The sequence below is a fragment of the Nanorana parkeri genome, unplaced genomic scaffold (assembly GCF_000935625.1).
Source record: "Nanorana parkeri isolate BGI_ZX_2015 unplaced genomic scaffold, ASM93562v1 scaffold959, whole genome shotgun sequence".
NCBI lineage: Eukaryota > Metazoa > Chordata > Amphibia > Anura > Dicroglossidae > Nanorana > Nanorana parkeri.
In genome coordinates, this window is record NW_017307227.1 from 622,462 (window position 1) to 646,452 (window position 23,991).

The 23,991-nt window shown below is 41.8% G+C and overlaps 1 protein-coding gene across 1 annotated transcript in view; it reads left to right on the plus strand.

The window, feature by feature from the left end:
- Positions 1 to 22,572, plus strand: part of KPNA6 (karyopherin subunit alpha 6) — a 28,181-nt gene extending 5,609 nt beyond the window's left edge. The window contains exons 2-14 of the mRNA XM_018566560.1: positions 2,083 to 2,216; positions 3,729 to 3,824; positions 3,910 to 4,009; positions 4,175 to 4,269; positions 4,365 to 4,496; positions 4,616 to 4,704; positions 5,747 to 5,846; positions 5,951 to 6,114; positions 10,436 to 10,514; positions 14,792 to 14,917; positions 15,007 to 15,134; positions 15,211 to 15,395; positions 21,112 to 22,572. Of these exons, the coding sequence (XP_018422062.1) occupies positions 2,083 to 2,216; positions 3,729 to 3,824; positions 3,910 to 4,009; positions 4,175 to 4,269; positions 4,365 to 4,496; positions 4,616 to 4,704; positions 5,747 to 5,846; positions 5,951 to 6,114; positions 10,436 to 10,514; positions 14,792 to 14,917; positions 15,007 to 15,134; positions 15,211 to 15,395; positions 21,112 to 21,299 (1,616 nt within the window). The 3' untranslated portion in view covers positions 21,300 to 22,572. The remainder of the gene's footprint in view (positions 1 to 2,082; positions 2,217 to 3,728; positions 3,825 to 3,909; positions 4,010 to 4,174; positions 4,270 to 4,364; positions 4,497 to 4,615; positions 4,705 to 5,746; positions 5,847 to 5,950; positions 6,115 to 10,435; positions 10,515 to 14,791; positions 14,918 to 15,006; positions 15,135 to 15,210; positions 15,396 to 21,111) is intronic.
- Positions 22,573 to 23,991: the final 1,419 nt, after the last annotated feature.

The window sequence follows — 23,991 nt, forward strand, 5'->3', positions numbered from 1 at the left end:
TATATATATACACACACACACACACTACATCTACTCTCTTAAAATCACCAAGATGTATTTTGCTAAATGTAGAGAGCTGATTTTTATTGCCTAAAACCACACCATGGTGTTCTGAATTAGTCTGTGTGAGCGTCTTGCTTGTGTCACATACTGGTCATTTTTGGGAAGGCGCTTCATCATTTCTCCCATGTTGCATTGGGATTCCAGTCATAAAGTTGGCAGTGTTTTAGGTGGTCACATAGAGCAGAACATCATGATGTTAGTGAGTGACATGGGTATGCTTAAAGTGACATTAAAGGAAACTTTTTTTTTTTTCCCTCCCCCCAATGTTAATTAAAGCACTTACCTTAAATGATGTCTCTTAATCCGATCTTCTTTCCTGATGTTTTCAGCCTTCTCTCCAGCGCTGCGGCGTGTCTCCGATCCAGCGCTGACTCCTCTGGGCTTGCTGGCACTTCCTGTCCCACGGTGTGTGCATGCGGGTGCACGCGTCCATAAACTTACCTTGCGTCTCTCTTCGTGTCCCGGCCGAAAATGTGAGCTGCGCACGCCCCAAGATCCTTTGTGGCCGCCCGAGAGTTTTCACATTTTTGGACGGGAGCGTGCGGGGAAGACGCAAGTAAGTTTAAACCGCTGTTAAAGCGTTTTTTTTGTTTTTTTTACCTTTTTGCATATATCTGCTGCTTGCTAGCAGTAGATATATGCAAAAAAAACAGGGTTTAGAAACCCTTTAAGACTTGAATTGAGTTCTGCTGGAACACCCTAAGAAAATTCCATTGACATGACATCACTCCCTACTGTTAGCTAATACAGAGGGGAGTGTTCCAGACCAATCATAGGAGAGCAGCTACACTGACAGGTTTCTATAAGTGCAAGACACATGCGAGGAAGCTTATTCAAAGCATAAAGGTGGTCTTTAGTGAAAATAAAAGTACCTTCATTTAACTGCTAGACTAAGGGGTCTGCATTAAATACTGCATTATGGTCACTAGTTGGAGCTGAGGATCATAGGAATCAAATACGTTAGTAACTTGTTGGTACAATGTTATAATTTAAGAGAACACTGGAGATGAGCATATAAATGTAATCCCTAATACTAGGGGAATAGCAGTCATTACATTTCTGTGTTTGTTTTCTCTAGCGTGTCTCTTGTTACTAATGTGCATTTCCTATGATCCTCCGCTATATTTAGTGGCCATAATGCATTTTTTTCCTCTACTCGTCAGCACCATGTAGGGACGTTGGTGCCATATGAAAGGCATCCGTCCGGCTGTATGCCAGGTTGAACTTCTAAAAATTGCCCCAGAGTATTGTTGGAGATGCAAGCTACAGTGAGAAATGGAGGCCACCCAGATCATTGCTAAGACTGGGTTCTTGTGGTGGTTACAGCTTAAGTCAAGGATTTGATCATACACGTTGGCCCTCATCCTCTTGCACTTCTCTGCTACACTTACTGCCCACTATCACACCCTTTACATTCCTCTGCTGCACTTTCTGCCCACCCTCATACCCTTCACACTTTTCCTGTACAAACTGCCTGCTGTCCTACACTCCACATTCCTCTCCTGCATGTACTGCTCCATGTTGGATCCTTGGCCACACCTACTACACACTGCCTTCCCTCATGCCCTCTGCACTTCTCTTCATTACATACCACCCATCCTCATATCCTCTGTGCAGGCTGCTTTTCCTCATGCCCTCTGCACTTCTCTTCTTTACATACCACCCATCCTCTGTGCAGGCTGCTTTTCCTCATGCCCTCTGCACTTCTCTTCTTTACATACCACCCATCCTCTGTGCAGGCTGCTTTTCCTCATGCCCTCTGCACTTCTCTTCTTTACATACCACCCATCCTCTGTGCAGGCTGCTTTTCCTCATGTCCTCTGCACTTCTATTCTTCACATATATTTAATGTTCACAACCTTGCACATTCAGGACTTTGCATGCTTTTTGTTCAGTTACATAAAAGCAAAGGATGTTAAATGCAGCGGTCACTATGTTCCCAAACTATCATGTTCTGTGTCTAGTTCCCAGTTCCACAGTCCCAACAGGTAAAAAAAAAAATGTTTGTTTCCCCACCAGATTCCATTGCGAGCCCCGGGAAGGACAACAGTCGCATGAAGAGCTACAAAAACAAGGCTCTAAACCCAGAAGAGATGCGTAGACGGCGTGAGGAAGAGGGAATTCAACTGCGCAAGCAGAAACGTGAACAGCAGGTCAGTAGATCTGGAATAAAACAAGTATGTAATGCAAAACAGTCAGCTTGATGGAAGCTTTTATTGTTGTAGTGATAAAAATTATATAAAAACTTGGACGCATCCAACTATTTTATTAGAGACAATGAGACCAACTTCCTATTCTTTTTGCTCTATAATGTGCATGTTTTTATCTCTACTTTTAGAGAATCAGCCCACTACATTGCATATGATGGTAACTCTTAGTAATATTATCTGACATACCGTTTGTGTTTTGTACTTGTGAATGTCCTGCATTGGCTCAGAATTTAGAAATGCAGAAAACTAAAGACACGTTTGGTAGAATTGTATCCTCTTGGTTATGACACATTTCATTATTGAAGATGGGCATAATAAGAGGTTCCCAGCTATCAGTTAGGGCCATTGGCATTCCATTGATTTGCAGTTGGCATTTACCCACAGAGTACCGTATATACTCGAGTATAAGCCGAGTTTTTCAGCCCATTTTTTGTGCTGAAAAATGCCCCCCTCGGCTTATACTCGAGTCAGTGTCTCGAGCTGGTCAGGTTTCTTCTTACTTACCTCGCCGAGCGTCGCGTCACTGCTGCTCCGGTGGGCGGCGCTCCGAGCGGGGTCATCTTAATGTATTAATTTGCTGTTCTAATGGAGGTTATCTTCACTGCTTCAGTAAAGTTACCTAACGGTGGTTGAGATTTACTGAATAGAAACCAGCTGCATATGTTGAATCAGCATATTCAGCACCAGCTGGAGCTGCATATGTTATGTTACATTACTGTAGGGCAGGGGTCGGAACGTCTGGCCCGTGGGCCTTAAACGGTTGTTTGTTCTGGCCCTACGAGCCGGGTCCCCTCGTGTGACGCTGCAGACTGGAAGGTGTGATCCCGCCACTCCCTGGCTGCATGAAGGGGTATACAATGTGGTGAGAACATGAAGGGGGGGTACAATGTGACCAGAACATGAAGGGGGGGAATAATACAATGTGACCAGAACACGAAGGGGGGGGGAATACAATGTGACCAGAACACGAAGGGGGGAATAATACAATGTGACCAGAACATGAAGGAGAGGGATACACCATGTGACCAAAGAGCAGTAGTTCCAGCCATCACATTAGGGGTGAGCTATATAAATGTTTGACTAAATATAGCAGGCTGATTAAGTTGATAATTTTGTGGCCCACGAATGATCTAATAAATAACCAAATGGCCTTTGGCATAAAAAAGGTTCCCCACCCCTGCTGTAGGGCCTTCCCACAAAAATGCAAGTTGACTGGGTGTTGGGCTGACCCACTCGCTTTAATACTTTGTGTCACTGTCCCAGGACATGTATGAAGATTAGGAAAGTTGAAGAAAAGTCAATATACTTGTACTTGATCTTGCCAGTGATTCCAGATAATAAAACAAAAAGCACCTGCAAGGTAACTCAGGAAAGCTCAGAAATGACCAGGTCTGCAGCTAAATGTGATTAAATGTTTGCAGATGTTTGTACAATTATTTGTTGATTGTTTTGCAGCTCTTTAAGCGCCGCAATGTGGAGCTGGTTTCTGAAGATTCATCCATGTTTGATGGTCCTCTAATGGATTCTTATGTCAGCTCCACCAATGTTGGGGTAAGTGTAGTAGAGCGGGTATAGGAGTATTCAGTCTTCCTACTGTATGATGACCTACAAATGTTTTAAATGTCTGCTTTCCCAGGATGGAGTTATTACCCGTGAGATGGTTGGGTTGCTGCTTTCTGATGACCCTGACCTGCAGTTGGCCACAACACAAAAATTCCGAAAGCTGCTGTCTAAAGGTATGACATCTTGTGAGTATATATATATGCCATTGAGCAGGATTCAGAACACAAATCATATGTTATAGTACATTGTACATTAATAGTAGAATGCAGTCATGCCTTTGGAGTAGGTCATGTCAGCACTGTCCTAGATACTCAGTCCTTGATTACTTTGTATTTCAGAGCCAAACCCCCCAATAGATGAAGTGATAAATGCTCCTGGAGTGGTAGAACGGTTTGTAGATTTCCTTAAACGAAGTGACAACTACACACTACAGGTGAGTGTATTGCTCTGCATTCAGAGGTTCCTTGTAGAGAGGATTTAAGTTTGGCAAATGCATGAAGCACAACATTACATTTCTTTTATTTATAGTTTGAAGCTGCCTGGGCTCTAACAAACATTGCATCTGGCACTTCACAACAAACCAAGATTGTTATCGAAGCAGGAGCCGTGCCAATTTTTATCCAGCTGCTAAACTCTGAATATGAAGAAGTGCAGGAACAGGTTTGAATACTATACATGTTGTCGTTTTTGTTTTTCTTTACCGTTTTGTGGCTTCTCATTTAATGTTTGCTATTGCTGTCTTTTCTTCTCCTTACTTCTTTTCCTGTGGATTCCTGCAGGCTGTGTGGGCACTAGGGAACATTGCCGGTGACAGTTCTGTGTGCCGAGACTATGTACTTAGCTGCGACATCCTTCCTCCTCTACTTAAGTGAGTACAGCTTAATGTATAGGGCAAAATAGGTCTCCATTTTGTTTGACAAAATAAAAAACCTGTTGCAGTTGGCTCATGGATGGATGAAATGTATATTTTTAGATTAAAGTAAGCTGAACATGGCCTACAAAGCGCATAAGGTAACTGTGCTGAGGTCTGCCTGCAAGTATCTGTGTTAGAGTTTAAATTGATCCCTGTGAAACCCCTTGGATTCCCGGCCTAATCTGTACACACATCCTTGGCTTCTCTAGGGTACGCTCTCCCCCTTCTGTTGCCATGTCCTACCACCAAGTTGATTGGTGAGGACTCAGTGGAGGTAGGGTGCTCCACAATGCCATTTAATATCTACAGACACCTTTTAATCTTCAAATTGGTCAGTTTCTTGGTTGGGCATTTTTTGTTGGATGACGAGCCACTGTATATGGGGCAGTAATTGATGACACCAAATGAGCGCTCTTAAAATACCTCCTCTAGTCCATGTTATTATACATGCTACCAGTACGTTCTGTGCTCTTGTCCACCCACTGCACTCAATTAACCTAATCGGGCGTGCTTGTGCGCTGGGTAAAGTGGACCATGAGACTGTCGGATCATGCATGCGAGCCTAACTTAACCAGCCTAACAAGGGGATTTAAAGGCACCGCTTTCGTTGGTCAAATATTTTTTATAAAAGATATATTTTAGATTTTTTTTTTTTTTCTAGGTTTATTAACTTCTGGTCTGCCTTTCAGTGAGAGTCTTGAAAGATCCCCTCCTACCTTTAGAGTTGCTGCCCTGTCATTAGGGTGGCTGCATACTTCAGAGCAGATACAGTCAAAACAAATAAAGCTACATTAGGTGGTCAATGTAAATCTTTCTAAATAACTGTGCCAGCTAAAATAATAGACTGAATATCCAGATTTTTATATAATCCCAGTTGTAACTGGTCTTCTTTAAGAGATACAATGAGGATTGCAGAAGAGTATTTTGGTTAACTTCAGTTTGGGATTTAAAAAATCTTTTTTTTATTAAAGTACCATGTTCTGTTTTGTTTTTGTAGTCTATTGACCAAGTCAACTCGCCTTACCATGACAAGAAATGCTGTCTGGACCTTGTCTAACCTGTGCAGAGGGAAGAACCCACCTCCAGATTTTGATAAGGTCTTCTACCTATTAATTTTTTCCATAAAAATGGTGGTTTAAAATGTTGCTTCCAAAAATTTCTCAATGTTGTGTTTTAATTTATTTATTTATTTTTTCTGTAGGTGTCTCAGTGTCTTCCTGTGCTCTCCCGTCTTCTGTTTAGTAGTGACTCTGACCTGTTGGCAGATGCTTGCTGGGCGCTGTCCTATCTTTCTGATGGTCCCAATGAGAAGATTCAGGCAGTCATTGACTCGGGTGTCTGCCGCAGGCTCGTAGAACTTTTAATGTGAGTGTGATATAACAGACTAGTGAAACGTTTGGGCTACCATTTATAGGAGAGTAAAAGCTGATTAATTGCTCTGTGTTGCTATCAACAGGCACATTACTGATTTGTAATATTATAAGTTAGCGTTGTCTTTGCTGTTTTAAATGATGGGGATTTTATATTCGGTCAAGTCTGAGTTATGCCTATGTTTAAAGCAGATCCCCGTTAACTGGCGGCTGCCTTCTTTATGCACCGGGTTACAGTATATACTGCCAGTGTTTTAGTGTTGGTGTTTAGTATCAAGGATGATGTGTTTTTAAAGCTAATATTTGCATGAAACCTTTACATTCATACAGTCTGCTGTGATATAATTTCAGTAATCTGCCTCCTACCCAGCCCCTACCCACCCTACCTTTGGGCAGACTGCAAGCTATTCTGAACAATTTTATAGAGAGACACAATTAAGAAACACTGAGGGAAAGTGCATTGACAATTGCCACCCTAGTCTTAAAGTGACATTAAACCCTCAGATTTGTTAACATAAAACAATACTGTAATGTGCGCCATACTGTAATCCATGGTTGTTTCCCTGTCTGCTGCTCTTCCTTTTAAATCCTCATGTCTTCTCATGCTTGGGCAGAACTTCCCTTTTCAGCTCAGGGCCTCTTCCTGTAGTGCTGACTCAGGTTACAAGCCTATAGAAACGTATACACAGACACCGTGTATCCATTCCTGAGACAAGACAGTCTGCTTCAAAACAGAAGTTCTGCAGAGCATGAGAAGAGATACAGATTTAAAAGGAAGAGCAGCAAAGAGAAGGGAAACAACCATGTATTACAGTAAGGCACACATTACAGTATTGGTTTATGTTAAAAAATCTGAGGGTTTAATGTCACTTTAAGATTTTTAATCCTTTGTTTGAACACCATGTTCAAATCAAATCTAATTTACTACTGATTATGTGATTTGCCAGCATTGTACAAAAGGGGTTAATTATGGTAAACATTCCCTCCACAACACCCTCCTTAACATTACTTATGGGAAGCTAGGTAGAATTTAACACTTTCGCTGCCATGGACGTATGGCATACGGTGGAACACAGCCGCTTGCAGCTGGCCACGTCAGTATGCCATACGTCGGTGGCGTTTACTGTTCCGCTGTAAACTCATGGTCACTTTAACAACCATGAATTTACACCGGAACGGTTCCCCTGACAGTTCCCTGTAAATGAATAGCTGTCATCAGTGGCTTAAATCTGGGCAGGGCCTACTGCCCCTCCTCCCTGCCTGGAGTCGCTCCAGGCTGGGATAAATTTCACCTCAGATCCCCACTGCTCTCCCCTGCCTGTATGGGCTGAGGCAGCAGGGATCGAGGAGAAACAATACTGTAATGTGCGCCATACTGTAATCCATGGTTGTTTCCCTGTCTGCTGCTCTTCCTTTTAAATCCTCATGTCTTCTCATGCTTGGGCAGAACTTCCCTTTTCAGCTCAGGGCCTCTTCCTGTAGTGCTGACTCAGGTTACAAGCCTATAGAAACGTATACACAGACACCGTGTATCCATTCCTGAGACAAGACAGTCTGCTTCAAAACAGAAGTTCTGCAGAGCATGAGAAGAGATACAGATTTAAAAGGAAGAGCAGCAAAGAGAAGGGAAACAACCATGTATTACAGTAAGGCACACATTACAGTATTGGTTTATGTTAAAAAATCTGAGGGTTTAATGTCACTTTAAGATTTTTAATCCTTTGTTTGAACACCATGTTCAAATCAAATCTAATTTACTACTGATTATGTGATTTGCCAGCATTGTACAAAAGGGGTTAATTATGGTAAACATTCCCTCCACAACACCCTCCTTAACATTACTTATGGGAAGCTAGGTAGAATTTAACACTTTCGCTGCCATGGACGTATGGCATACGGTGGAACACAGCCGCTTGCAGCTGGCCACGTCAGTATGCCATACGTCGGTGGCGTTTACTGTTCCGCTGTAAACTCATGGTCACTTTAACAACCATGAATTTACACCGGAACGGTTCCCCTGACAGTTCCCTGTAAATGAATAGCTGTCATCAGTGGCTTAAATCTGGGCAGGGCCTACTGCCCCTCCTCCCTGCCTGGAGTCGCTCCAGGCTGGGATAAATTTCACCTCAGATCCCCACTGCTCTCCCCTGCCTGTATGGGCTGAGGCAGCAGGGATCGAGGAGAAATGGCTGGTGGGGGCGGAGGAGATGCACACAATATGTAAACCTGGCAGTAGCAGTCCCAGTGTAAAAGTAGGGCTTTCTTTGTTTTGTTTTTTGTTTACAAATGTGTAATGCATATGGAAAATGGAGACCAGATGCATACAAAAGCCTGTACTCAGGCATCAGACACAGAAGCAAATCCAATGCAGTATGCTTTCACATATGCTTCTGAGTTGCATGAGTCACTCAAGGAGTTGCTTCAAGTTGTTTTTTTATATTCACCTTGACATGTACAGGGAAGAAAGGCAACTCTGATGCAGACAAAATCCCCTGTAATTGATCCCTATGGTTAGCCACACATTGTCCAGCGAATTACATGGGCAAGGATTAAGCCATTAAGGTATCTTGAGGCTATAATAAGTAGGGATGCACCGATACAGGTTTTTGGGTTACGAGTACCACCGATACTGGTGCTTCCGCTGGCATGGAGCCAGCTTCCCGGGCAATCTGATTGTCCGAGAAGCTGACTCCATTTTGTCTAGGCGGCTTGATTGTGCTTGGCCGAGAAACCGGCTTCCCAGCCAATCAGCATCGAGCCGGCTTCCCGGCCAATCAGGAAGCCAGGTGGTGAGTATTGACCTGATTCGCCGGGAAGGCGGCTCAATGCTGATTGCCCGGGGAGCAGTTTCCCCGGCCAACCAGCATGGAGCCAGCTTCCTGGCCAATAGGGAGGCGGGTCATTGTTCGCTGCCCAGTTTCCTGATCGCACGGGAAGCTGGCTCCATGTTCCCCCTACGGCACTGTCAGTCGGAGGAAATGTTCCTCAGACCGGAAGTTCCGGGTATCGAAGCATTTGAGTACTCTGTATCTGCACAGATTTCGGTACTGGTATCTGTGCATCCCTAATAAGTGCTTCCAACTTTGAAAGCACTCGTTGCTCATAGATATTTTTAAACTTGTTAGAAAATCTGTGTTGCCTGATCCATCCTTTTTCTAAATGAGAAAAGGAAAGATGCGAGGCGTCTGTGTGTCAATACAGTCAGTCAGCCAAGCTGTTACAAAAGCACTGGCAAGCCATGGTGCTATAAGAAGTGGTTATATGTCTCCCTGTGCATCTATATATTAATTGTGGGACTTTTGGGGAGGGGTGATGGGTTTAGGAGAGTGCCTTGAAAATTTGATAGTGGAGTCTTTAGCATAGTTTTTATGTTTTCCTAGTGATGGCATCTTTTGTACTTAAGGGCACAGTGAGTTACAATGTTGGAACTAAGTAGGAGATTGCTGCACAATTTTCTACTTTTTTTTGTAGATTTTGTGAATGACTAGGGATCTTCTTTCAGAGGAATAGATGGGATAATGAATGGTATATATGATTCCTTCAGGTGCATGGCAAAAACTACCTGACCATCATACCCATATAAGCTTGTTGGTTATCTGATTCCAAAACCATGGGCATTCATTTAGAATTGCCCACTTTTGTGACTATAACACCCTCCACTTTTCTGAGAAGGGAAATGTTATACGAGACGACCTGGCTTGCTGTCTGAATTCCAATTTATCCCAAAGGCAGTAGAGTTGAGATGAGGTCTCTGTGTTAGGCCCCTCAAATTCCTTTACACCAAATTCCTAAAACCTTTAAGGTCCTGGCTTTGTGCACAATGTGCGCAGTCCTTGTGGAATAAAAAATGGCCTTTCCCAAAATGGGTGTGCACTAATGTCTAAATGATTTGGTATTGAATGTTGTAGCACCAACAGTACCCTTCATTGGAAACGCCTAGATGAAAACATTTGGGAGGGTGTTTTACATACTTTTGGCCATATAGTGTACATGAGGCCAAGGTTATTTATTGGTTTCAGTAATCTGCATTTTATTGGCAGCTCATGGAGAATTGGGGTGGTAATGTGTGACTGGCAGGCTATGTTAGCAGTTTAACCCCAGAATTCAGCGCCAATTTATTGCCGGTCCTTCTTTACTGAATTATCATAAAGCTTTTTATTTAGTAATCCCAAAGTGGATACAATTGCATGGATTCATGGCAGTATTGTGAAATCAAGTGCTTTTTGTTTTTTTGCTATTTGACTCTGTTTCAGATGCCTGATCTGTAACAGGTGTACTTGTCGTTACATGTTAAATTTGTCTTCATCTCACCTCAGGCACAATGATTACAAAGTGGCATCTCCTGCACTAAGAGCCGTTGGAAATATTGTTACGGGAGATGACATCCAGACACAGGTGAGAGCCAGTATGTCAATAAATTATAACTTCGCTTTTCTTTTCAGAAAATATATTAGTAGTTGTTGCAAATAATATTTTACCTCCTGAATTCTTTTAGTTTAAGCACAAGTGGTATGTATTTGAATGCTGGAGTATCACACCAGGAAAATCGCATATAAAAAGTTTACTGGATCGAAAGATAGATGAATAACAATGGGAGATCAAAAATATTAATTTCAGATGACAAGGGCTGCCCAAGACAAATCTTGACACTTTCCATACAATTAGGCCCCATTCACACACGAATCGGCCGGCACCTACAGCTCCGTGCTGCGTGCGTGGCCGTACCAAGCAGCTGCCGGGAAGGACAGGTGCTGCGTGTGATTAGTATGCAGCCCCCGTCCTTCTCTATGGGGCTACGCAGCCGTACGCTCACCTCAATTGCAGGCCCGTAGGGGTGCGGGTGCGCGTATTCATACGCCGCCGGAATGGATCCCTTATGCGTCCCGGCCAGAAAACCTGCACCCCTACGGACCTGCAATTGAGGTGAGCGTAGAGGGGGGTAAGGCCATGTAGTCCCATAGAGAATGACAGGGGCTGCGTACTAATCACATGCAGCACCTGTCCTTCCCGGTAGCTGCTTGGTACGGCCCCGCATGGAGCTGTACGTGCAGGCCGATTTTGTGTGTGAATGGGGCCTTAAGGTTGTAATGAGAACTTTCGTAGGTTAGTGTAGGAATTGTAATCGTTAGGAGGTATTTGTGCAAAAGGGTCTGAGATGTAGACAGGGCATAAGTTGAGAACTGTTATAAAGAAAAGATAGCAATTTGTATTCTTCTTCCTGATTTTAAGCCAATTAAGAGTAGAGATGGGGAGGGCTGGAAAAAAATTGGGGGAAAAAACTTTTTTTTCTCCTTGTTTTTCCCAAGCCGTTTGGTTTTTTTCCATGGAAAAATTGGGAAAAAGAGTGTGGAATATTTTCTTTTACTGTGATACATAATAATGTATTTTTGACATGGTATTCAAACTATATAACATGAGGACCTTGATGAAAGATTTCTGACACTTTAAGTCTTAAATTATTGCATATTCTCTCAGCTGAAGACAAGCAAATCCTGGAATACAATTCAAGTAACACTGTACTTCTCAATGCAGTTCTCAAACTCAAAAATATATATGCTTTTCTGCCACTAGGGGCACTGCAGAGGAAAGGCTCCAGTTTAGTTCGCTTGTGGGCTCTATCTTATCCTATAGTTGGGTGATTGTTGGTATAATAGTAGATGATAGTTTCTGTCCTCTCAGGTATGAGGGTACATTTGTCTGACAAATTAGTTTATCTTTATAACCTTTAAATGAATTCCTAATGTTCTACGGCATCACAGCATAATGTTTACCTATAGTCTGGTCAGTAAATTTTGTTTTTTTTCCTTCTCTCAGTAAAAAGGTGAGACCAACATCTAGAGTTTGGAAAGAATTCCACAGTGCAACTTCTGCTGAGAGCAAAGCTGCAATTTGCAAATATAAATTAACATTTTAAAAGGCAACTTTAGTTTATTTACTGAATAAGCTGTGCTTTTTATTTCAAGCATAATACTTTTACTGCATTTCACGTTCCTAGTGTAACAAAAGGCTTTCAATTGGTAAAAATACTCCACACAGAATTTTTGTAACACTTTTCTGAAAATTTGGCTTCAAAATTTCCAGAAATGTTACATCTCTAGTTAAGAGGCAGGCAGAGAGTAGCAAAAGGTAAATAGTGGAAGTGAGAAGTTTTTCAGCAGCATTTAGTGGATTGTAGAGTATTTTTAGTAAAACATAGAAGAATGTTGCAGTAGACCAGGAGGAAAATGATCAGGGCATTGTCTAGAACTTTGGTGGTCTCCTAGTTGAGAGAGGGCACATTTTGAAGCTGTTGCTCAAGTGGAAGTTGCAGGACTTGTATTGGGTGGGGTATATAGGTTTGTTTAGTTTCCATTTTTGCTCCTGTTGTAAGAACAGGAGCAAAAAGACGCCCGCTCAGATCTAGAGAGCTTCGGCCTCCCGTTTTTTTACTACGGCCGGCCAGGAGGTGGTTAAAGAGTTTTGAAAAAAAGAAACCTTAACATGTTGACTTATCTTTTATAGATCCTAGATATAGATATAGGCTAAGACTGATGCTACATTTACTGCTACCAAGTAGGTGCGATTTGCAATTCCTGTGACAGGAACTGATCATTTCCTGCAGCAGAAATTCCAAATCCGTTTACAATCGGCAGCTGTCACCCATTCAAGTTAAAGATTGGGTGTCCGTGGGTGCATTTGAAAGAGGCAGACCGCTGACGCATCACATGTTATCGTATCAATCACTACTCCTTCCCCCCATTATCGGTCACTATCCCCGGATGCACGATCGATCGATAAACAGAAGATTTGGAATTCCTACTGCAGGAAATCATCAGTTCCTGACGCAGGAATTGCAAATCACACCTACCAAAAATGCCAGTACTTAGTGGAGATGTTGTAAGCATTATGAGGAGCAACTTGATCTTTGTGTCCAAACTCCTATAGGCAGGCATGCGTTTCCTTAGCCATCAAAAACACCTTACAGGCACCCCCTAGATTGCTGACTAGCAAAATTCCCTGGCCAGTTACAGGTTTTTCTTGTGTATTATTTTTGGTGTTAATTTTGTTTGTGACCTTGCTGTGCAGCCTACTTATGACTGTGCCACTTCCTTTTCAAGCATACTAAATGTATAGGCCTTTACAACTTGGGGAGTGTTTTCTAGTCAACTGAGATTTTGTAGAAGTCAGACATGAGGAATGGATTATTCAGATACCAATTCAATTGTAAGGGGTGACCTGACATGAGAAGTCATACATGCTATAAAAGAAAACCTTGTATTCTGAACAATTTGAAGATCGATACATGCCTGTGTAATAGAGATCAGAGTAATGGTGATGCAACAGCAGGATTGGTACAAGGTGTAAAGAATGATGCCAAATTTGTACCCAATTAGTATAAAGCCAAATATTGTTGATGAAACAATACTGAAGAGGGTTACAGGCTGAATAGACTATGTCCAATGCTTACCTGTGGAGATAGATGGCAGATAAAATGTTAGCTGTAGTATGCGTATATAACTCCTATGTGTAGACTCATCCTGTTCCCTCTCAGTATTTAAACCATTACTTCTGTCTCCATATGAGCATATGAGGGGGGGGGAGAAAGTACACATGTCATACATTTCCGTGTAAGGGGGATTCCGACAACCTTATAATGTTCCTTCATTATAATCTTGTTCCAGCACACCTCAAAACAGTCCTATGTATTATCCCAGCCCCCAATGTTTCTATCCTATACCACTCCTTCATCCTATGTCCTCTAAGTATCTCGTGGATTGTTTAAACTCCTTCCATTGTTGCCAAGTACTTTCAAATTGTGTATACGTATCCCTCCGTATTGATGTCATTTCTTCCATCAAACGGTAATATTCTATTCTTCCAAACCACTCTTTCATAGACGGAATAGAACTTTTGTTCCAATATAGTGGAATCAACATTTTAGCTGCATTAAGTAAGGGACGCACTAATGATCTTTTATAGGCTGCACTTGGTAAATCCATAAGGTTGAAAAGACAAGCCATCGGTTCCAGAGGTAATGCAATTGTTGTAATATCTTCAATCAATTCCACTACCTTAGACCAAAAGGGCTGGAGTTTGGGACAGGACCACCAAATATGAGTATAGGTTCCCGTAATACCACAATTCCTCCAGCATAGTTCCGACCTATATGGGTACATTTTATGCATTCTTTCAGGCTACTAATTCTAAACGCATTTTTTTTTTTAATATTATAGCTTTGCACTTTCCAAATTGTTCACAGCTCCAACCTGTCTTCCCTTGATATTTTTCCAGTGCATCAGTGCCTCTTCCTCCTGTACAGTACAGGTCCCATTTCAAACCTTTCTCTACATAGTGCTGTTTTCAGTCCGACAGTATAGATCCTGTTTTTGTGTAATGTTGATCGTTTTATCTGAACTTAAGAGGACAGGCTTTTTTTTTGTGGAAATACAAAGTCGGTGGTTGACTCTGTACATAGCACTAGGTCTCTGAGCTTGTGGAGAACCTTTTCCATTTTAGACTACACAGTTCAGAATGCAGTGCACTTTTCATGCGGCATGTCTACTAAACAAAGCAGATGTATGACAAAGGACATTGAGTACACTGACCGGCAGGCAGCCATTGGAAACCAGTTATATTAATGTAACTCGTTCTAGTTTTCCTTTAACACAGAATATCTCTTTATTTCTCATAAGGTTATCTTGAACTGTTCTGCCCTGCCTTGTCTCCTGCATCTACTAAGTAGTCCTAAGGAATCTATCCGTAAAGAGGCCTGCTGGACCATTTCTAACATCACAGCTGGTAACCGAGGCCAAATACAGGTAACATGTACATATTGCAAAGCTCTAACTTTACATGAGGTGCTTGTTTATATGCAAGGTTTTAAGCAGTACCTGCTGTTTTCCCACAGGCTGTTGCAGATGCCAATATATTTCCAGTGTTAATTGAAATTTTACAAAAGGCAGAATTTCGAACCCGTAAGGAAGCTGCATGGGCTATCACAAATGCCACATCTGGGGGCACCACAGAACAGATTAGGTAAAATAACAATGTGTATTAATTTAACTGAAGAATATTCTAGTAAATGCAGTATTAACGTTTGCCTTTTCTTTAGATACCTCGTAAACCTGGGCTGCATTAAGCCACTCTGTGACCTCCTCACTGTCATGGATTCTAAAATAGTGCAGGTTGCCCTAAATGGTCTGGAAAATATCCTGCGACTTGGGGAGCAAGAGGCAAAACAGGAAGGAGGAGGAGGAGGCATAAACCCGTATTGTGGGCTGATTGAAGAAGCATATGGTAAGCAAGTAGGATTTAGCAAGGAATATATGGAGTCAGTGCATGGGTCCCACTTGTATTAGAACAATGTTTGCAAAATCTGTCTTGCAGTAGCAATACCAAAGGACCAACCAAAGAAGTTGTAAATATTATTATGGTAAACAGAAACTTGGCTATAGCTAAGCCAAGTTCAAACAACTGCACATGTGCTATTTGCCATTAAAGTCAGTAGTACTATCTGCATTTGTGCATTTTCAGCCAGTGTGTTTTCACTAAAAAGTCCCACATGCAGTGTTAAAAAAAATCTGCCATAAAGATGAAGAAAAAAAAACAGGGATACATGTTATTCATAAACATCTGGATAATACTACCGCCTAGAGGAAATGTTTACCGACAAACAAAAAGTGCTGTTGGGCAGGTATAACCCCTCCCACTCCCAGCATGCTTTATAGAGAAGCAGTATTGTAGTAGATAACATACAAAGAAGTGGGACCTTTTGCCCCTTAATTATTTCAAGAAACAGATTTTAGGAGAAGTACAAAAATCTTGTTTTTCATTCATTAAGGGACACAGGGTTCAGGTACAATTAGGATGTCCAAATAAGGGCTGGGCAACAGTAACAAAACACTAACAGGCCCACATAACAAGAACAATAGAACTGAAGGCTGCCTGCAGTTTAAAGCTGCCTGAAGGGATTTAAATACCATGGAGTCACTGGTGGCTGTACAGAGGAGGAGCCACAGGAGACACTGCATAAAAGACTTGACCAATGAATGGGAGACTAGGAGTCTTTGGAATAAGATCACAAAAGGGCCAAGGTTTGTCCATTGAAGGTACTCTGGGAAAAATGCTGATCCAGGTCTGAATGCAGAAAGGTTGGATTCTTCCCACAGAAATCATCCTGGGCTGAAATAATTTCTCCTTGCACCAGATGAAGTAAGCCTTCCATGTACAATGATAAATCTTGTGGGGGGTAGACTTCCTAGTTTTTAACCACTTGAAGACCAGGGTGTTATACCCCCTTCCTGGCCAGTCCATTTTTCAGTATTCAGCGCTGCGGTACTTTGACTGACATTTATTCCGTCATGCAGTGCTGTACTGAAACAAATGTTATACCATTTCTTGGGGACAGATAGAGCTTTCTTTTGGTGGTATTTAATCACCACTGCGGCTTTTATTTTTTTACTATATAACAAAAAAAAAGTACCCTAAATTTTGACAAAAAAACCTGTTTCCCTGTGAAATGACATTTGGTAAAATATAAAAGTCGGGGTCGCGTCGGGTAAATAGACACCAAACATGTCAAGCTTTAAAATTGCGCAAAATCGCAGAGAACGACCACACCCAAAATTGGCCATAGGCGATGCTTTAAAAGCTTTTACCGCTCATCAGTTTAGTGTTATTAGTAATTAATGGCCCTAAAACTATTGCTCTCATTCTGACGTTCGCGTCGATATGTAACATGTGCGGCACAATAGGTGGAATCGTCGTTTTCGCACAATTGCGCACCCGACGCATGTTTAAGTTTTTTTTTTTTTGGTTTTTTTTTTACACTTTAGTGCTATCACATAGGGGACTAAGAAATCCCCTACGTGATAGCTAATTCACATAACAGGTCCTCTTTATGGAGACATCAGGGGTCTAGAAGACCCCTAATGTCACCTAAGGACCCCCAGAGAAGCTGATGAAGCAGAGACCTGCTTAATCAGTTTCTCACCAGCATCTGAACCTTGAGAGTGACACTGAATGCAGGAAGTGGTGTAATACACATAACTTCCTGCATTCGGGGACCAGAGAGGAGATCAAAGGGAGATGGTTCACTGACATCGTTGCCGTGCCGGTCCCAGCCGCACCGGCACAGTGGATCTCACCAGATTGCTTGAATGTAAACAGCCATTGCTGGCTGTTTACATGGCTGACAGCTTCCCCACTCGTGTGCGCGCTGGGTGCCGCGCATGAGGGGGGGAGGGGCAGGACGTCTTAAGATGCCCTCCCGCTCCTGTAAGGCTCCCGTCTGGCTGTTGAGGAATGGCCATGGGTGGGAGCTGGTTAAAAGGTAAAGGAATTACTGAATTGAATAACCCTGTCTTTCAAGACCTAGGCTTCAACAGCCTTGCTGTTAAAGCGAACAACTGTGAAGGAGGGTGGTAAATCAATCTTTAGGATAGGAGACCTGGTCGATCTAGAATAGACCACAAAGTGTCTGCCAGAAGTTTGATCGGGTGAGTGTACCAGGGCCAGTTAGGAGCTGTGATATCAGCTGAATACTTTTCTTCTCATTCCTTTCTGAGGAGGAAAGCCATAAATCAGGCTGTACAGATTCCACATACTTCCCTGAAAATCCACTTTCTAACATGGAGTTTCCAAGGCTAGAATCCTGCAGTGAGACTTCTTGTTCCTCCTTGATGATTGATGTACACGCATGCTGTGAGGTTGTCTGACTAGATCCTGGTCAGATGATCCTCCAGTCAGGGTGTTGTGCATTGCAGGTACAACTAAATAACTTGGAGCTCCAGAATTGATTGGAAGATGAGATTCCTTTGTCAGCCAAGTCTCCTGCACCAAAAAGGTCTTTAGGATTGATCCCCAGCCTTTTTTGCTGGCGTCTATTGTGATAATCTTCCAAGACTGTGGGAGAAAGGATAACCCCATCTCCCGAGCTGAATTCCTGAGCCACCGGGCTATAGATTACTTGGTCTTGGGGAGTCAGGTGAGTCATTTTGTCTATAGACTGGACAAATTTGACTACTACAGTCCCATGACTACAGAATGTTGTGCTGTAGGGGTCTGGAGCGGAATTGAGTAAAAGGCACTGCCTTGAAGTTTACCTTCAAGTCCCAAAAAATGCAAGATTCCAGATTTGGATGACTCCAGGACCTGTAGAATCCGAGTCTAGGAGCGAAGAGTTTGACTTTTTTTTCCTAAGCAAAAATAACTCTGGCATTAGCTGTTCTAGGATGAGACCCAGATACACCAAATGATGTGTATGTTCCAGCAGTAACTTCTGAGGGTTCAGGATCCAACTAAACTTTTTTATGTTTTATGTTTGAACTGTCTTCATCACATCGGTCAGTATTTGTGCCATTTTTTTCGATCAGTAGGAAATCGTTTAGGCATTCCACAGTGGGGATAATAGAAACGCAAGCATGGGTACCAGTACCTTGGTGAATACTCTGCATGTGGAAGACAGTTAAAATGGTTGGGATACAAATTGGTAGTGTTGTGTTCCCACAACAAAATAAGGCCCCGTTCACATTGAGCGATTTATCGCGCGGTAATTCCCGCGATATTGCGGCTATTTACCGCGCGATATCGCTCTTCAATGCTTTGCAATGGGGCAAAGGGTCCTGCTGTCGCGGGTCGTGTGTCGCTACAGCAGGACCCTTTTTGGAGCGGATTTTGACGCGGTTCAATGGTTTTTGATGCAAGCATTTGCGAGATATCGCGCGACAAACGCGCGATTTGCGAATCGCTCAATGTGAACGGGGCCTTAAGGTAGCATTGACGTGCGGGAAAGATGGGGACCTGCAGTTACGCATCCTTTCACAGAGTCTAGAAAATCTCCCTGATTGAGGGAGACTATGACAGAACTGATGAAATCCATGCCAAACATTGGTTGGAGTAAAAACCTTGAAACTTTCTGCAATTGGAATAATGGCGATTAACGTCTTAGCCCAGAATATCTGCAAGAGCAGCATGGTGTTTGGCTAGTCTGTGTGAAGACACATGCTAGTTGAACAACACGAAGTGGGGGGAAGTAGAACTCTAGCTTGTATCCCCTGAAAACTACGTCTCCTACACAGGCAACGGAGTTGGTTTCTGACTGTGCCTGCAAAACCCAACAGATGCCCCCACTGGACAGTGGTGGTGTTCCTTCATGCTGAAAAGGACTTGTCTGTAGGTTTGGGAGATTTAGGGGCCGAAGGTTTGCAAAAAAACTGGGCTCCTGATTTAGGTCTGGTCTTAAAGGTGGAAGTCTAGGTGTAATGAAAGGAACTCTTCTTGGCCTTAGAGGGCAAGGAGTCTTCCTAGTTTGTGGCTTGGGTTTCCTCATCGGAGTCAGACTAGTACTTTTACCCTCAGTGAAATCCTTTCTAAGCATATCCAAGAAAGCACCAAAGAGCAGTTTACTATCAAAGGGCATCTGCAGCAAGCATTTCTTACATCCCTGTACTACAGAGCAGCATTTTAGCCAAAGAGTTCTCAGCATTTTCACAGACTGTAGACTCATTTGGGAAATGAATTGGAATTACTGTACACTGCAGAAATACAATTCTTCCCTGATAACTTGACTAGGTTAAAATGTAATCTATTCATGTTAGCTGGGGAGAATTGTAACTATTTCTGCAGTGTACTGCAAGTTTGTACTGTGTTCTATAGATCATTTGATTTAACCTATTTAAGTTAGCAGGGGAGAATTATAACTATTTAAATGATCAGGTCGCAGAAATAGAGTAACAATTCTCCCCTGCTTCTTCCAATCTGTCCTACTTCCCCCAATTAAACTTGAAGTTATACAAAGTATTGCTGATATGAAGCAATGACTGAAACATTAAATTGCATGTGGGAAATATTATGAACATGCTCCGCAAGAAAGTGCCCTAAAATCATTAGTCTGTATTGTTTTAGAAAAAAATGTACCAATTACCGAGAAAAGGATCGGTAATTGGTATCGGCAAGTACCTGAGGGATTGTAATTGGTCTTGAAAAAGTGGTATTGGGACATCCTTAGTAAACAGTAGTATAACTCAAAATAAACAATAAAGGTGTTCAGCACCAGTAAGTGTAATGTGGAAATAAGAGCTACCAAGCACTAAGGATATAACTAAATATCTGGAAAATGTGAAAAACAATATTGTGCCGAGCTAATAATCATACATATCTAATAAATTGAAGCATATATAAGTGAGTCACATATATGAGCCTTCAAACAAATGAGGCATAGAAAATATCTACACAAAGACAAAAAAGCAATATAGACAATAAAAAGTCTCAAGGAAAAAACAAAAGCAAACAATGGTGATTGTTTTTTCCTTGAGACTTTTTATTGTCTATATTGCTTTTTTGTCTTTGTGTAGATATTTCTTATGCCTCATTTGTTTGAAGGCTCATATATGTGACTCACTTATATATGTTTCAATTTATTCGATATGTATTAGCTCGGCACAATGTTGTTTTTCACAGTAGTATAACTCAATTGTATCTGAATAACTGAACTCTGTGTCCCTTATCGAGCAAGAAGAAACACGTTCCATGAAAAGATAATCTGTATCCCTGAAAAATGCATTAAAATTTTGTGATCTGGGTGATCCCAGCAGAGAAATGTTCAGACAGCCCCAAGAGCAGTACCAAATATACATGAGCACAGACCTTCACAGTACTTGTTTTCAGGTTCTGTCCAGAGTAGGTTAATTGGTGTGTTTTTAGAATGTTACAAATGAACACACCTATGCTTATGCTGGGAATCTTGTCATGCCATTAGTAGTTGTGCAACAAACTGGAGGAAAAGTGGACTGTTGGTAATAGTGAGATTATTTTAGTTTTCTCAGACTGAAAGATGAAAACTGGTTGGCTGCTCTTGGCCACAGCTCCTCCTTTGCTCCTAGTTTATTGTTTTTAAATCGGCTAGCTGCATTTTAAAGGTTTAGAAGGGTTTAGGATGTAAGTATTAGAAATACTAGGAATGAACTGCTACTAACTAATTTCAATGTTTTATGGGTTTCTTTTTCTCCCTTAGGTTTAGATAAAATAGAGTTTCTGCAGAGCCATGAAAATCAGGAAATTTACCAGAAAGCTTTTGAGTTGATAGAACATTACTTTGGTGTAGAAGAGGATGATCCTCAGTTGGTTCCATCTGTGGACGAAGCTCAGCAACAGTTCATCTTCCAGCAGACAGAGGCCCCTATGGAGGGATTCCAGCTGTAATCTGAATATGACAATCGCAGCACCCTACCACCACAGGTTCCATTCAATGGGAAGCTGGGAATGCAGCCCCCTCATGCTGGAGTAAAGTTAAACATGGTTTATTAGAAGAGATTCTCTCCCCTTCTTGTTACTCTTGCGCTTTGTACGTGCAGAGAAAGCTGTGATTCTAATGGCTATGTGAATGCCTCAGTTTAAACTCCATGAGCTCAACCTTTATGCTGCTTTTTGCGAGGTCTGTATGTAAAATGCATACTTCCCTCCAGCACTGAACTCTCTCTGCTTCAAAAGGTCCCGTTGTTTTTTTTGTGTTTTTTTTTTTTTTTTTCTCTTTTGGTTGGTTTCAAAAAGGACTTGCAGAATTTAAAACGCATTCGTATAAAATGCGTTGAGCATATTCTTCCTTTTCTGCTAGAGTACATGGAGCAAAAGGAATTGTATTTTTTTTTCTTTTGTGGAAGAGATAGCGGTATTTAAAGAATTAAGAAAAAAAAAAAAAGGAATAAATAAGTAAAATGTCTGGAAAGCGGTGGGCAGTGATGATCAAATTTAGGCAGTAATTTAAATACTCTTATCAGTGGTAACTGATGGTCACTGAACATGGCTTTAGGTGTTGCTTCAGCAGTCATTTCATTAGGAGTTTATTTGCCAGTGCCCCCTTACTGTACTTGGCTTTAAATCAGGCTGGGTGCCCTCTGGCAACACAATCTCCTGCGTGCCTTATCACTACCTCCCTCCCACGGCAGGGTTTTCTCATGTTAATTTGTTTCTCATTACTTGCCTCCCATTTCAGAGATTTTTGATAAATCTGTTTGCCACAACCGTTTATAGCTACTACTAGTATTGTTTTCAACAAAGTTCTACCTGAAACTCATATAAACTGTGCCTGTGATTTAACTATAGTAGAGAAGGACAATTTATGGTATAACCCAATCAATTTCAAAAGGTTGTTAACCAGTAATTGGTGACATCTGTGGTTCCCCCCAAAAAAAATTCATTAAAATATGGGACTACTGAGAAGTTTCGTTCAGGGTGTGAAAGCAATAGGGTTTCTTTTTGAAGCTGTGTAATTCATTCACCCCATGTCATCTTCATAAATAGCAGGGCACCTCCACAGAAACAGATGGTATGGGATTTCTGCATCTTGTTTGCGCCTTCCCAGCAATGTCACTAACACTCTTAGTTTATTTTCTTTAACACTTGTGACAATAGCCTGTGCTGGTGTGGAATGCAGAAAGAAATGTATCTACTTGAATTAAACTTATATTTAGCTGGCTTTTTATTCTTCCCTCATTCTCACGTGTGTTGGTTGTTTATAGTAAATGTTCCATATACTTTTTAGAAGTTTTTGAATATTTTTAGGACACCCATCAGGCCTTAAGTTAAAGGGAGAGAAATTCTTACTGATAGCGTAAGTATTTGACGTCACAGAAGTAACTTGACCTAGATGATGGTATGTTTAAAATCCTGTATTCTGAACAATCCACGGCATTGTTACAGCCCCATTGGCCTTTATGTATTCATATCTCTGTACTAAGAACTGGAGCTACTTCTGACAACCACCCATCCCATTTACACCTGAAAGTTCAGAACTGATTGTTTACGGGATAAAAACTTTAGTTCTTAATACAGACACTTAAACACATTATAAATTTAAAGCAAATGTCATCTATTTTACAGCCTAAATGAACTTTTAGTTTAAATCAATAAGATACATGCAAGTACATCAAAAGAAAAGGTGTGCAAAGCCCTACAGATCATTTTCTTTAAAACCATCTATAGCCTGAGTAGAAAATATTTTCCCCTGCACGCTCTTTGCTGATTTGGAGAGCTCTCGCTGTGATTCTCTGCAGCATGCAGGCAGGGGACAGGCTTTTCTTCTGGGGTTATGACTGCTTTCTAAACTAACTGTAAGACTTTTCACACCTTCTGTTTTGAATGCACCTGGAATGGATTTAGCATAGCGATGCACCGATACTAATATCAGTCCCAATACCAAAAATTTTGGTTAGTCCTCTTGCCCAAATGCTCCAAAACCTACCTCCGATACCGGAACTCTCCCTCTGACTGGCAGTGCCAAGGGAGCATTGAGCTGACTTCCTTTCCAATCAGGATGTGGGCCGATGGGCTATGACCCGCCTCCGGGCTTCCTGATTGGCTAGGAAGCCAGCTTCACTTATTGCTAGGCAGCTTGGCTTTCTGACCATTCAGGAAGCCAAACTGCACCTCATGACTCGCTGCCTGGCTTCCTGATTGGTCAGGAAGATAGACAGCTTCTGCAAGTGATGCTGGCGTTCTTTCACTTTAACACCGGCTTCACAGGCAATCAAGAAGCCGGGTGACGGGTCATGATCTGCCGCCTGACTTCCTGATAATCCAGGCACCATTCGGTGTCCGCGACTACGGGGGAACAAAAAAAATCGGTACTCGATACCGCAAAAAAAATGTATCTGTGCATCCCTAATTTAGCTGATTTCAAGTGAAAGCGTAATTAGGCTTTAAACTTGTAAAAGCCTTACCTAAAAAGTAACAAAAAATGTTTGCCTTTACCTTCTATTAGCCAGAAACCCAGTCTATCTGTACCTCTGATTTTACTTTGTTTTATTATGGTGTTCATTATAACAGCAGCTCCTATTACATGGATCCACTGAATCTCCTGAGAAATCCCAAAGATGCTCAAAACAGGTGTTTTTTT